This window comes from Egretta garzetta, unplaced genomic scaffold (genome assembly GCF_000687185.1).
Source record: "Egretta garzetta isolate BGI_Z169 unplaced genomic scaffold, ASM68718v1 scaffold34, whole genome shotgun sequence".
Taxonomy (NCBI): domain Eukaryota; kingdom Metazoa; phylum Chordata; class Aves; order Pelecaniformes; family Ardeidae; genus Egretta; species Egretta garzetta.
The window spans coordinates 1,746,226-1,760,905 of record NW_009259586.1 but is presented as its reverse complement, the minus strand read 5'-3'; the positions used below and the strand labels follow the sequence as shown (position 1 = coordinate 1,760,905).

General features: G+C 41.5%; 1 protein-coding gene across 2 annotated transcripts in view; it reads left to right on the top strand.

Moving 5' to 3' along the window:
• Positions 1–14,680, top strand: part of TBCD (tubulin folding cofactor D) — a 130,610-nt gene that overhangs the window by 110,019 nt on the left and 5,911 nt on the right. For both annotated transcript variants that reach the window (XM_035893406.1, XM_035893405.1), the window contains exons 33-36: positions 5,009–5,130; positions 6,101–6,178; positions 12,210–12,299; positions 13,235–13,322. In XM_035893406.1, coding sequence (XP_035749299.1) covers positions 5,009–5,130; positions 6,101–6,178; positions 12,210–12,299; positions 13,235–13,322 — 378 coding nt within the window. The remainder of the gene's footprint in view (positions 1–5,008; positions 5,131–6,100; positions 6,179–12,209; positions 12,300–13,234; positions 13,323–14,680) is intronic.

The following is a 14,680-nucleotide window of genomic DNA, read 5'->3' as shown; positions in this document are numbered from 1 at the left end:
ATATATATATATATAAGCACCTGACAAAAATTAAAGCCCATCTATGGCATATGGATGTTAATATTATGTATGTGCCCCAAAATGATATAATTTACGTTTAACTTCCCTCAAAAAGGACTCCTTGTTTCCCAGTTGTGTTTATGACTGTATGTACTGGGCTTTGAACAGCTGTGTTAGTTCTTAGAAATGAAAATGTTGGGCTGTTTGTAGATGACGTACTAAAACATCTGGTCATTGTAATGAATGGTGTGCAAATTAATGCATATTTGGGTTGAAGGAACAGGCCCCAAATCCAGTTCTTTTGGTTGACAATTCTAGGGCAAAATATGTTTGAGAATAATTTCTGTCCTTCTTTCTCTTAAAGAAAAAAAAGTGTGAATTACTGTATTCCTACTTCTCATAAAACATCACTGACTTGAGTCTTAGAGTTACTGGCCTCCAAAATTTGGTTTACTGAATGGAGAGTTGCAAGTAAAGCAAGGGAGACATGGTTTCACTTATGCTAAAATTTAAATGATGTGCAATTTTTTCTGAAGTTACTGGGAAAATAGTCTACTGCCACTTCAGCGCTGTAAATTTGTCGGGATTAGAAATGATCCAAACCCAGTGTTATTTATTGAGCATGGCATGGTTTCTTCTGCACGTGTTCCGGGAATGTTCTCTGTGAGAACAGTTCTATGAAAACTGGAGCCTTTACCAGTTACCTGTATATAAAAATGTTGATTTTGTCCAGGCCTTTCCAGTAGTTTTTCACTTGACTTCCATTTGTGCAGTTAGGTGAGGAAGACTGAATCCTGTTACAATACTTGAGAAGACTCTGATTAGGTGGGAGACTGACAATCATTAGGGTATGTTGATCTACTGAACAACTTCAGTACCAGGCTCTTCCTTTCTCATTATGCCCTACTGGCTTTTTTATTTGTTTGTCCAAGATAGAACTGCAAAGTAAGAATTGGAGCCCTTAGGTGGATTTGGCATCTTTATAGCCAATGAGTAGCTGAGATTCTGAATGCTCTGTTACAGAACTGGATCATAGAATCATAAAATGTTTTGGGTTGGAAGGGACCCCTAGAGATCATCTAGTCCAACCCCCCTGCAGTGAGCAGGGACACTGCTAACTAGATCAGGTTGCTCAGAGCCCCGTCCAACCTGGTCTTGAATGTTTCCAGGGATGGGGCTTCCACCACCTCTCTGGGCAACTCATTCCAGTGTTTCACCACCCTCATTGTAAAAAATTTCTTCGTTAGATCCAGTCTAAACCTACCCTGTTTTAGTTTAAAACCATCACCCCTTGTCCTGTCACAGCTGGGCCTACTAAAAAGATTTTCCCTATCTTTCCTATAGGCCCCCTTTAAGTACTGAAAGGCCGCAATCAGGTCTCCCCGCAGCCTTCTCTTCTCCAGGCTGAACAACCCCAACTCCCTCAGCCTGTTCCTGTAGGAGAGGGGCTGCAGCCCTCGGATCATTTTAGTGGCCCTCCTCTGGACCCACTCCCAACAGTTCCATGTCCTTCTTGTGCTGAGGGCTCCAGAGCTGGACGCAGTACTCCAGGTGAGGTCTCACCAGAGCAGAGTAGAGGGGCAGAATCACCTCCCTCGACCTTCTGGCCATGCTTCTCTTGATGCAGCCCAGAGTATGGTTGGCCTTCTGGGCTGCCAGCGCACATTGCCAGCTCATGTCCAGCTTTTCATCCATCAATGCCTAAACTAATTTCTGTTTGGCCATATCAGTCCCACTTGATGCCTCAAGACTCTTCAGATGTATTGTACTTCAGTTTGCAACAAGCTGACAAGGAAATGATTTCTTGAGGGTTTGTGTAGACACCTTATTTATATGCCACGCACCTGTCCAGAGCTGTTAATTGCCTTCTCCCCTTGCTGTAGCTTCCTCATACTTTTTCCCTGGTTCAGGAAGTGAAATCCTTAGGACTTTAATTTTATCATCAGATGAATGGTCCCTTTGAAGCGCTGTTTGCCTTACCATGTATTGTCTATCACTGAAGTGTATCTACTATTGGCTTAAATGATGACAGAGTCAAGCCTTGGCAAACCCTGTTTTTACTATGTTTAATAAGAACAAGGTCATTCTCAGGCCTCCTCTTAAATTCTTATTCAAAGTTGTCCCAGTTCCAACCCATTAACCTCCTCATTTCCTCTCTCAGTCCTCTTGCAACCCCAGGGAAAGGTAAATGTCACACATTTGATACGGTGTGAATTCCATGTTCTGCATAGATGAGGCAGACATTTGGAAATGCCCTTCTCTGCAGATACTCATGAGCAGTTACTGTTGTAGCTCAGGTATTGTCCTCATAGATCATCTGGGAAAAAAAGGAGTGTTCACCTGAAGAGGAAATACAGATTTAACCTGTTCATGTAATGTTATCTTGTTATGTTGGAATTTCTTCCAGTAAAGTTTGCATGGTCTATGCTGACTATTTGGAAAATGTCCCATTTTTAAATTTCCGAAGCAGTTATGTGATGGTTTATCCACACCTGTACTTTTCTATTGTTTAGTTACTTGCTAATGAAGAAATGCTGTCTTCATTATACAGTTATTCTGATTATCCTGCTACTCTGTCTTGGTTTTGCGCAGCTTTGGAACATCCTACATGTAGCTATCCTTGCTCTTTTCTTTTGTGCCCGTTCTTGTCTTTTCAATCATTCGAATCTGCAGGAAAAGCGTTGAGTAATTAAGCTTTCGTCAAAAAATGGTGTGAGATCTGCAAGGTAGTTTAAAAGACAAAAGAGAGAGGAGAGAAAATAACATGGTAACCATAAACATTTTAAGATCTTTTCCTGAGACTTGTCTTGGATGTAATGTTTCTTCTGCTTATAATTGACATCTGCTAGTGGAAGGTAGTAAGATAAAATATTTTTTCTGTATTAGTAATGGTCTTGACTGCACAGATTGTTTTCAAGGGTAATATACAATAATTAAGCGTTTTTTAAATTTTCAGGAAATCTCTCTTTCTTATAGTTGTATATCCTCTGAAGACCTTTCAGTGTAAGGATACAGTTTATACTCAGCATACAGGGAAACATAAAAACATATACTTTTGGTGTATGAAAGAATCACACTCAGTTCAATTCAGCGTTTTAGTTTAGTAGAGCTGGCTTTTACAAATGTTTAAACAATTTTCACTGAGATTTGACAATCATTTTGAAATGCAGAATGACTGAATAATGTCTTTAAATTGCTTGACCCTTTTAAAGAAATATTTCTGCTTCTGCGTTGCCCAGTAGGTTTCACTATAGAAAAAATTGTTAAAATAGCAGACTGTGCTGCTTTCCAGGTAGTATGTATTGCTGTGCTGTGTGCTTTACAAGCAGGCTAAAGCTTTTGAAAACTAGTTCAGAGTTTTGATTCAAGGCTAAAATGTTTCTTATTCTTCTGTGCTGGTACACCCGTAAATGTTACTGATCTAAAATTCAGATTAGATAAAATGTTTAAATAGAGATTCCTCTCTTTTGCTTTCAGAAAGACACTTGTGACACTTCTCATACTGATGTAATACTTGTTTTTATTCTTGATAGAAGGGTCAATTATCTGAGGGAACTGATTGCACCTTTGAATGAGCTACCAAAATGCTCTGTGTATGAGCTTCAGAAAGAAAATCTCCATTGACTGAAGAGGCTTAGTTATTGCTTACAGCTCCCTGCTGACTAGACAGAAAATTATTTAACACTTGCAACCAAAACTGAAAGAAGTTCTTACTTCAAAACTGATCAGCCCCACCTACCCTTCCCACAGCCCCCTTTGTTGTAAGCCAGTTTCTTATAGGGGGACACCCCCTAACCACCACCCCACTTCCCTAAGAGACTCGACCAAGCCCCAGCAGGACTGATAATCCTTCACATCACAGTCAGGAAAATCCAGAAACCTGATTATAGAATCATGGAATCATTAAGGTTGGAAAAGACATCCAAGATTATCCAAGTCCAACCATCAACCCAACATGACCCTTATGTTCATCCTTGATGAGATATTTTACTTTGAGGTAGCTTCTGTTGCAACATCCCCCACGTTTTTCTTCTCATCCTCAAGGGAAGTCAATATTTTAAAAGATGAGCCTGGAAGCTAAAATTCCTACCTCTTCCAGAAATACGAAATCTTAGCATTAGTAGTGGTTTGTATAGCCTGTTGCAGTCCAAGGGTGTACTGTTAGCTGCTTGGGGGCACGGATCCTACAGGAAAGGGGGGTCCCGCAGGGACTCTGGCTTCCCCTCTCCTGCACTGTGGGTCTGGGTTTCCAGGCTGAAGCCTGAGCAGGGCCAGGAGAGGAGAAGCCGGCCTGGCTCGTGCTCACCAGTGCAGTGGCTCCTGGAGAGCTGAGAGCACGACAGCGGGAAGCTGTAGCCTGTGATCTTGAACAGCTGGCGGGACCCAGTGACTGCTTCCAGCTGAGCCTTGAACTGAGCACTAAATCTTCCTTCTGCCATCTTTCAAAACTAGCTGATTACCATAATGAAGTTAAACCAGGAGTCATTATTTCAGAGTTGTTTTTAATTTTTAACCCGAGTTTACTGCTGGTTTGTGTGGCCTGCAACATGTGCCCAAGAGCTTGCCTGCATTTTTCAATTACATCAGCTTGTTTAATAAATATTACCTCTTGAACTTCTTGTGTACTCTTTAACTTTCAGAGCCATAACAATATTATTATTTGAAGTAAAGCAGGATAATCATAGCGGTTTGGGGATGTTTTATTTTGAGAGAAAGAAAATAATGAACCTTTAATGTGGTCTTTTTTTCCTACAATGGCAAAACAAAAAGGGAAAAAAAAAACCCTTCCTTGAAAAAGGATTAATGAAGTAAAGTAAAATAGCCATCTTCCTGTCAAATGTTGATACTGAATTTATACGCTTGGCTGCTGCTGGAGGAGTGTGTTCACAGTGCAGGTGTACGCCTCAGGTAGTGCGGGATAAGCGTAATTCTGTGTAGTCGGTCGTGGTTTGTGTGTTGCAGCGGGCTTCATTCCCTGAGCCTTCATGTCAGGTTCCTTCCATTGTAGCTCAGATACTCTGCCCAGAGCCTTTTTGACTACATGAAGAAAATCCAGAGTGATTCCAGCGCTATGGAGAGTTTTTGTGAGACGTTGCTAAAGGTCTTTGAGGACAACCTGCGGAACGACCGGTAATGCTTTACTTTTGCTTTTTTATCTTTAACAGCAGGACTATTTGAAGTCAGATGTATGGCACATCTTTTTTAATATGCCCAGATGAAGTTTGCCTGAGCCATGTCAATTTGCTTTAATACAGCTGTTTGGTACAGCAGTACCTTTGATAAAATGTGTAACAAAGGAACAGAATATTTTGTATACAAAGGCAGAATATTTTGCATTTACTATAGTTTAATACTGCACACAATATCATAAGCACCAGTTTCTATATAATGCAGTATTAGGGATTGTAGTTTGCTGCACAGTTTTCAGTGTAGTCCAGTCTGCATTTCATTTAGGTAGTGTTTTTTCACGAATACTTGAAGCATAATTGGCTTGTGAAGATTTTTCTTTAAAGGTGACTCATTCTGCATAATGAGATTAATTTCTCTAAGCCTCGCTTATGAAATATGTGCAAAACAGAAAATATTCCCTAGGGGAAAAACCCCCACAACTAATAATAGAATTTTTATTTTTATTTTATTTTTATTTTGTCTCTTGTCTCAGCTGTTGAAATAGAAAACGTGACCATCGTTATTCCAGATCGCACATTGTGTGTTGGTTCATTTGGTAATTACCTGTAGTGAGAAAGTGGTGTAACTTCTGATACATTTTGTGGAATGCTTTTTTAATATACTAGAAAACAAATTAATATTTTCTATTTCTGTTAATTGTGTTTTTGGGACCCTGCAAGTTTAAACCAGGCATGTTGTTAAGTAGGTTTTTTCCTTCTGGCTGTGATGGAATGTCCCCCCCCTCATCCAACAAGGGTGATTTAGCCAACACACAGAAGTTACTGAGCAACCCTCCTCTGTGTAAATTAAAGTTCTAATTTAAATATGTGTAGGCAGATAGGAAGTTTCTTTCTTTGCTTGTAATTAAACCCAGTGTATATATGTATGCCAAGAAGTGTATTTACATTGTTAAATTATTTTCTTTCACCAGGGTGTCTGTACCTCTCCTGACAATGCTGGACCAAATGCTGGCAAACGGCTGTTTTGATATATTTACCATGCAAGAGAAGTAAGTTGCTGAAGGTCTTTTTTGTTTATTTTCCACTGTGTAATAGGGCTCTTAAATCTTACACTGACTGCTACTGAATGTTGCTCTAGATGTGGGTGCATAGAACTCTTAACTGTGTGCGTATATGGATATACTATTTTAATTTTCCAAGTGGGGCAGCTGTGATAAATTCTGGACCAGATAAGCCTTGAGAGAGTCTTGATAAAATCTTTGATGCTCATATCAGTGTAGAAGTTGATTACCGGTTCATTGTTTAACAACCAGCACATGAATCAAATTCAATTTGCATGTTTTACCTGGCAGACTTGGGCCAGTACCAGATCCATTTTGCTGCTTTGCTTTACGAGCTTCCTACATGCAAGCTTTCTGGAGTGCGTTCGTCATTGTACTGTGAGCCTTTAGCAAGGGCGGTGTCCTGTTGTGATGCTGCAAAATACAGTGCCTACAAGCTATCGCTTCCAAAATCCCACTGCTTTTGTTAATGTGAGTATCTCCAAAGAAGTTAATTAAGATTCTAATACGAATAATAAAAAAGGCATGTCCCAGCTTTTCCATGCTGAGTTCAGTCCTCTGGAAAGTATTTAGCTCAGGAATGGATAAACATGAGTAAGATATCCCAATGTGAAATCATGGCTTCTTGCAGATGTTTCAGAAGAGAATGATTTTTATTTCAGTAATATTAAAGTATATTCCACAAACACTCGCAGGCACATGTACAGATATTTGCAGAATTGTACAGCGTGAATCCTATGAGCACGTATACTGGATTTGGAATCTGTCGATTCAAGAATTGCTCACAGCAGATAAATTTGAAAAGCTTTTATCACTCAAAATTTTAATTGAGTCTACTCTTGTTTTCAGGTGCGTTTTTAGGTAATCTCTCTTAAATCGAATGTGGCAGTCCCTTTTTGAATGGGAATTTAAAAGGAGTCAAATACCCACAGATGGAATGAATATTATATGTTTGGTTTGGTGATAATGCCAGTGATCTGGGACTTCCGTATAGGCTCCAGTCTTCCCTGCTGGGAAAGATGATAGATTATGGGTGGAAATCCCAGGTGAAGTCTCTTTCTCCCACATCATGGGCCACTAAACAGAAAGCATCACTGCATTGGCTGTGTAAGTGAGACTCAAACTCAAACCTGTGGTGCCATTGTAATGCTTTATTCAATAAACAGCCTGAAATAAAATCCAGACGCATTATGGGGCGAAGAGGGAAAGATTTTGAAGCTGATCCAAATGGATTTGCTTCCAGTTTGATGATTAAACCAAACAAGAAAAGTAATAATTATACAGCCCCATGGATCATTCTCCATAGCAAGGGAACAAAATATCAGCATGAAATGCAAGAACTCGTTATCATACGAAAGCTGTGGCAGGCCAGAGCTCTAGAAAGCTTAGAGATAGCTAGAAGGAATTTTGTTCCTGCACATGAGTTTTTTGGTAATCCAGGCACCATATGGTCGAGAGGTAATTGTGAACGAGTTACCATGTGTACTTCACGGAGAGCCTGACATACTGGGCTCTGCTGTGCTCTGAGAGACGGTGTGCGGGTCAGCGGAACGTGGTAGATGGGTGAGCCCAAAATTATATTCAGTGCAACATTTGCATTTTCTTACTTTGGCATTTGTCATTTGGGTGTATTAGGGATGGACAAACACCAATACTGGCTCCCAAGGCCTGGCTGCCTGCACTGTTGGATGCCACCTGCTGCTTTTTGCATAGAAGAAAAGTGTGATTTTGGGCCTGGTTTCCTGAGTGGGGCCATTTACCCCCTTTTCAAAGCAGCATGCCGTAGAAGTCTAGAAATGCATCCAGAATGAGCCTGAAAACTGAGACGCTCTGCTTGGTGGCATGAAAAGGCCACATGTGGATGCAGTTTGAGATGCTTTTATATATAGTATGCCTGTAGTAAGAGGGACAAGGCACATGGTTGGGTTTAGAAAACAGACGGTCCTACTGCTGGTGAGCAACTTTCCTGTTGCTTCTGTTCTGCTGCAAACTTCTTGCTTGTCATGTAGCAAATAAAAAACTTTTTGGAGAAGCTTGGAATGAAACATTAGCATTCCTTGGGGTGTTTGGCTCCTATTTCATCTCCTTCCCACGTGTTTTATCACACTGGGCTGAGTTGGAGCTGTAGCAACTCAGGTTGTAGGATGTCTGGCATCAGGATTATGCCTGTGCCAGCCGATCAGTAGCCGACTGTTAGATTATGAAAAGGTATTTGCAAATGCATTTTGAAGTTTCAGATGGATTTTGTGCACTATCCTGGACCTTTTTTTCCTAACTGCTCAGTTTAAAAAGGATTAATAGCTGTTGGCTGGATTAGTTTGACACTTGTTAGGAGCCCAGTGCTGCTATTAAAGCAAATTGCCACATGGGGTCAGTCCTGCCCCGCAGAGGTGTAACCCGCCGTGCCTTTTCCTGCCTCTTCATCCTGCGTAGCTCATCAAGTTTGGAGCACGCAGCTTGACATTTCTGGCACGCTTCTGTAGATGAATTTCAGCGTTTGCGAAGCTCTCTGCATGGCTGCTCTTGGGATCTCTGTGCAGGGGGCAAGTGGACCGCTGGGTATTTCTCCTCCGTTACCCTATGGTGAAGGCTCGTGTTTAAAGTGAGATTCATTTGTCGTGCGTGGGTCATTTCTCTGCCAGGGCCCTGCTGACCCTGCCAGCGGGGAAGTGTAGGGTGGGCTTTGAAATGAATCAACTGTAGTATCGCCGGGGTACTCAAAAGGCTATCAGAAGCAGTTTTTCTTTGTTGTGCTTGGCCTAGTTTGAATCTGTAGTATGAAAAGAAAAGCTCTGCCTGCCATTTTTCAGGCTGTTACTTCCTACTTGTCTGAAGCTGGCATGAACTTGCATGTCCAGCATGAGAGTTTTCCCCCTCCCTTGAACTGGCAGGAATGGTTTGTAGCGCTAGATGATAAGTGGCACTAGGGAACTGTTCCCAGTTAAGAATACCCTTCTTCCAGTAAAGTTCAGCTTGAGGGAGTTCCTCAATCTGTTCTGCTGTGTGCTTGCAAATTGTGCCAAAATAAGGGGGGAAGTGGGGGGGTGGGGGAGTAGGGGAAAACCATTTCTTCTGGCAGCAGTGCAGGTGTACGCTGGCCTACAGCCTTGGTGAAACTGCAGTCTCATTCACCTGCTATTTCCTCCCTGCCCTGGGCCCTCCCACCCCAAACAGGGCAGTAGTTTTCAGTTGAAATGTAATTTCTTCTCTGTGGCAGCACAACCCGAAACCTTGTCATTCCATCTCAGTGTACATTGTGAATTTGTGGAGCCGTATTCATAATAATGTAGGGAGCGTTAATTGATTAGAGAGACCGCTGGAGGCTAAGGGCACCATGCTGGAAACAGAGCTGTCATAAATAAACCAGAGCCTATTGGGCTTTTTTAAACTCACCGGTGGCTACCCTTAAAAGACAGCGATAACTGTCAGCTCCCTGCTGGCAGCGGGACAAGGGAGGAAAAAGGAGTGAACTGAAGCCACTTGCAAATCTGACCGCCAGAGATGTTCCGTCTGCCAAGAGCCCAGGTAGAATGCTAGCTCCCTAGAAAGTACGGTAAGGTTATTCTCGTACTCAGTACCACGTGAACAGAATAGCCTCTGAATGACAATTCAGGATCTAATGCTTTCTGGAGTCATTAGTAGAAGTGGCATTTCTCCTTCCTATGTGTATATATTTTACATATTCCACAGAAGCGTTCATGCACTGCGTATGCATAATATTTTTCTGGTTGTCAGTGTTACAAGATGCTGTGCGTCCCCACTGATCTCTGTATAATGGTTTCTGTGTATCACTTGCTCCTATGGATTTTTTTAAAGCAATTATGCTGCTATTGCATAACAAACCATAAAGGAAGAGCATGGTGATGGCTGTCCTTTGGTTCTGCAGCCACCCCAGGTGATGTCAGCTGAGCTGCTGAAACTCAGGTCACCTCTAGGAGGAAAAAGCCCACACCTTTTCGCAGTAGTGCGTGCGCCCAATTTACATAATGGAAAGACTCCAGACTGATCCCTTTTCCCCAGATGCCGACTCTGGTTCCGCTGGCACTGTGCCCACACAGGAGAAGGAATTTTCTCAATTTCCTTTAAAGAGGCCAAGCTATTGGAGTCATTTGAGATCACAGAGAGGTTAGGTTTAGTTATTACAAATGTGAAATTGGCAAATGACAGAAAGGAAAGTGCATCTGTTTTAAACACAGAGGGCTGCACCGAAGGTTACGTGTATTGCATTTATTCCAGATGCTCTTGTTCCAATTGGTCTCTCTGTTGCTATACTTCTCAGCAATGTCCGTGTTGTTCAACTGATTTAAATCTCACCTAATTCACTATATTGCTGTTAGTCTGTGCTGAAAGCCAGGCATGCAGTGCAGGTATTGTGATTAGTTGTCTATGCAATGTCTTTGTGTAATTGGAGGTAGGAGGAGGAGAAATTTCACCGAGGTAAAAAACCCACGCCTCCTCTTGAGATTAAGAGAGCAGAGATGCTCTTCCCTCATCTACCCAGACAAATCAGTGTCCGTAGGCACTCGCCCCGCCTCACTCATGTCATTCTCACCATGGGTCTCCTCCCCGCCTGCTTTCCGTGCCTGTTGTACTCCGTACAGCATGGAAACAGAGCTGCCGTGACTGCTGGCAATGGGCAGAAACTTGCTCCTTCAGCATCTGAGGGAGGTATTTTAAATCAGCCCTCCCCAGGCGCTTCAGTACTGAAAGCCACTGTCAGCTCTGAAAATGTCTTACGAAGCCTCAAGATCAACACTGAAAATCTGGCAATTTCATTTATTCTTTCAGTGTGGTTTTCTGGACAATGCTGGAATGGCCGTAGCCAGCATTCTTAGCTTAATGGTTCCATGGTTTAGTGTTCAGGCGTTTTTTTAACCAAGTCAATATTTGCCAGTTTATGCCAGTATTTTGTTAGGAATTTTTTTTAAAGTAATTAAAAAACCCACTTAACTCTTGTCTGGAAAACTATATATAACAAGGTGCGTTAGCTTAACAAGACGTCTTGTCACTCCTGTAAACCTCTTGTTTTGAATGTTCTGTTTTTCAACAGATTACACTACACAGCTTTTTTGAGTCATTTTTATGCATAGCTTTGAATCATGGTAGTAGAAAAGAAATGTTAGGATTTTTGCTTCTGCTTTACATACACAATACAGTGAGGTTTCCAAAATACGCGGTCTAGAAGTAATTGCGCTTACTAGACAAATATGAAATAGTTTCTCTTGCATCTATGGCACTTCAGCCTTGAGTGTAGCAAGTAAAAGATTAAATAATTTGTACTGAAATAAAAGCAATATTCCCTCTTTTCTTCTCTTTAATAGATCCTTGGAATATACTAACAATACTTGTGTTTGTATGAGTGTCTGGGAAAGAGCTGTGAGAATCACGTTTCCCAGACTGTGGAAAAAGAAAAGAATTTGCTAAATATATTTAAAGATGGCTTCATGACTCAGACACTTAACAGAACTGTAAGCCCTGTGTTTAATTACGTTGTCTGGAATCACTAGAGGAATTTGGGCTGTGAAATGGTAGAGTATTTAAGAACAACATTCATCCCCTTTTATGTAAAGATTGGTTGAAGACCTTGGGGACTGACCAAGCACCGCAGTGATACACAGACTAAATACATTTTTATGCGGCTATGGAATATTTTAATTCCTGACGCTTTGTTGTAAACACAAGCCATGGCTTGCTGATTATCATGCATATACTGAATCCGTCTGGATAAATGTAGTTCACGCCTCAGCATACAGGTAGTAGCAATGTAAATAATTAATACTAATCTCTTCCCTTCCCTGTAAAAAAACAAAAAGCCCAGTAATGTGGTGGCCAAACTCACCCCTGTCTTTACCAAAGGCCCACCTAAAGCAGGGCGTGCTGTTGGGGAAGAAGCACGTACTGCTCTGTGTTGTGTCTTCCCTCTCCTTTGAACGTTAAGCTGGCATCTTTACAGACATTAAATGTGTTTGAAATTCTACTGAACTCTATTTCTCATCATCTTTTTCTTTCCCATTTTCAGCCATCCCTTCTCAGTGAAGTTACTCACCCTTTGTAAAGAAGAGATCAAAAGATCCAAAGACATCCGGAAGCTTCGCTCTAGCATAGGAGTGTGAGTTGATGAAATAAAATCATCTTTTCTCTGCTCATAACAAGTGAAGAAAATTTAAGCCCCGTACATACCAGATGTAACAGCCAGGTGTATTCCATGTGAAATTTAAATGACAAACGCACACCAATCCATGTAATAGAAGGTTGTGAGAGTTTCACGAATTTCTGGGTGGTTGGGGTGAAAATATATGGAGGATCTGATAAAAACTTAACTACTTCCAAAATGTTGTTGATATTCATAAAGTGCAGTGAATCATTTGCTTATTGCTTGTAGAGAGCTTGACTTGGTGCCAATGCAAAATATATATATATTTGATTAGATCTTACACATGCACTAGAAAGAGCTGAAAACACCTGCAGAATTGTTATCTGACTTTAGGGTAAAAGCCCTCAGTTCAGACAGCAGAGGAGTCAAAACAAAAATGCACCAGTCAGGAAAGACAATACTGGGTGAGGAGAGGGAGAAAAGACAAAGCTGAACAAAGACTCATTGGCAGAAACTTGGCAAAATAACGGTGTCAGGCAATGATTTTATTGACTTTGATTTCATTTCTTTATTGGTAAGAGTGCAAGAAAATGGGAAGAAGTTGCCCATGTTTCTAATTTGTCTTTCACTTAACTGCGTCATACGCGCGCCTACCCTGTCCTTTTGACGTCCGTGCGAGGGCTCGATTCACACGTGGGTTTTAGCGCACGGGCGTTGGCGCTTGGCGAAGATGTGCAGCGTCTCGGTCGCCCTTCAGGATTTCGGTACTTGCCCTCAGTGTTTGCTTTCCCACAGCACTTGTAACATCACCTGAGAGTTCCTGGGAGCAGCAAAGCTTCCCCTCCCACCCTTTTCTCTGATACACATCTTCATTCTGATCCTCAAAATGTACTTTTGCAGTTATAACACAAATATCACAGAGGATATTATTTTTTTCTTACATTTTCTAGGTTTTGTGGCCTGATTCAGTTTCAAGGAGACATGAGGGAGAAAGTTTTATTTCAATTGTTTCTCCTCCTTTGCCATCCATTTCCTATAGTAAGTATTGAAGACGTGTTTTATCAAATGTTTTATTTAAAATACAAGTAAAAAATAATTTAAAGTATATTAAAGCAGCATTCTATTTAACAGATATTAATGTATATAATAGGTTTCATTCCTTAAGGGTCTGCTATCTGCAGTGCCACCACCTGAAACAGACTGCTGGATCCTTGCAGCATACCTGGCTGTTCCACACGCTGCTTTTCCACCTTCTGTCCTACTGGTTTAAGTTAGAAGCAATTGAGGTGCCCAAGTCATTTGTTTCTTTTACACGGCACCCAGCAGCCTGAAGATCTCTTCACCTTTTAGTGCCTGAAAGCTCCAGTCAGATCAATTACTGTTGGTTTTGCAATATTGCTGACATTAGCCACGCAGTGGTAGTTCTGTTCAAGAAAAAATCTATTTGTTCTATTGTCAGGTGTCATGAGAGCTTGCGCCACGCAGGAGCATTGATCAGCTTACCTTTCTCATATAACTAACTGAAACCTGAGTTACTACTCAGTGTGTGTAAGAGAAGATCGTCTGTGGGGTAATATTATCTCAGTCCTTTAAGATCTTTGTGCCTTAGGTTTTTGAGAGCGGGGCTACATTCGCTGTACGCAGCCTGGGAGCCCTGACTTCTTCTGCTGTGGCAACCAAACATGCACACCAGCTCTTGGTGGCTTCGGTGTTCAATCCGAGGGTCTCACCTGCTAGCAAGTGAGGGCTGGCACCACTGCTACAGGCTGCCTTGAGCTGCATCTGTAGTCGAGAGGTGTAGGAGGAACAAAGGTGCTCAGAAATAATTGCAAGGGCACGGAAAAAGAACGTGAAAACCCCTGAGGCCTTAAAGTGGTTTGAGAACACATTGAAGAGCCTGGTGCCTGGCCAATGCAAACCAACGTTGTTTATTCTAACGGGGATTACTATTGCCGATTACTTTTTGATAAGGTTGAAATCATATGGTACTCGGCAAAATTTGATACTCGAGATTTTTATTCCAACTATTTCCATGTGCTGTGTACTTGCTACGTGAAGAATCCTTTGCAGGAAAGGCACAATGTAAGAACTGAAGAGAGATCATTTGAATTTCATGTTTTGTTGGTATTTTACATCATAAATGTGTTTTGTTTTTACAGATGGGTCAATTTGATTTGGCACTACTCCTCCTCCAGAAATAACCCTATAATTTCTTTGCCTTCCTTTGGTTATCATCAGGCTTTCTTAAAGAAAAAATAATTTGGTTTTGTTGCAATTTTGCTCTCTTTCTATGCACTGTACTTCAGAAACCAGCCTCGCTGGTGTGCACACCAACATCACTGCTGAACAGCGCTCTGCAAAAAATACTTGCAAAGTGACTGCTTAGGAAACTGGAG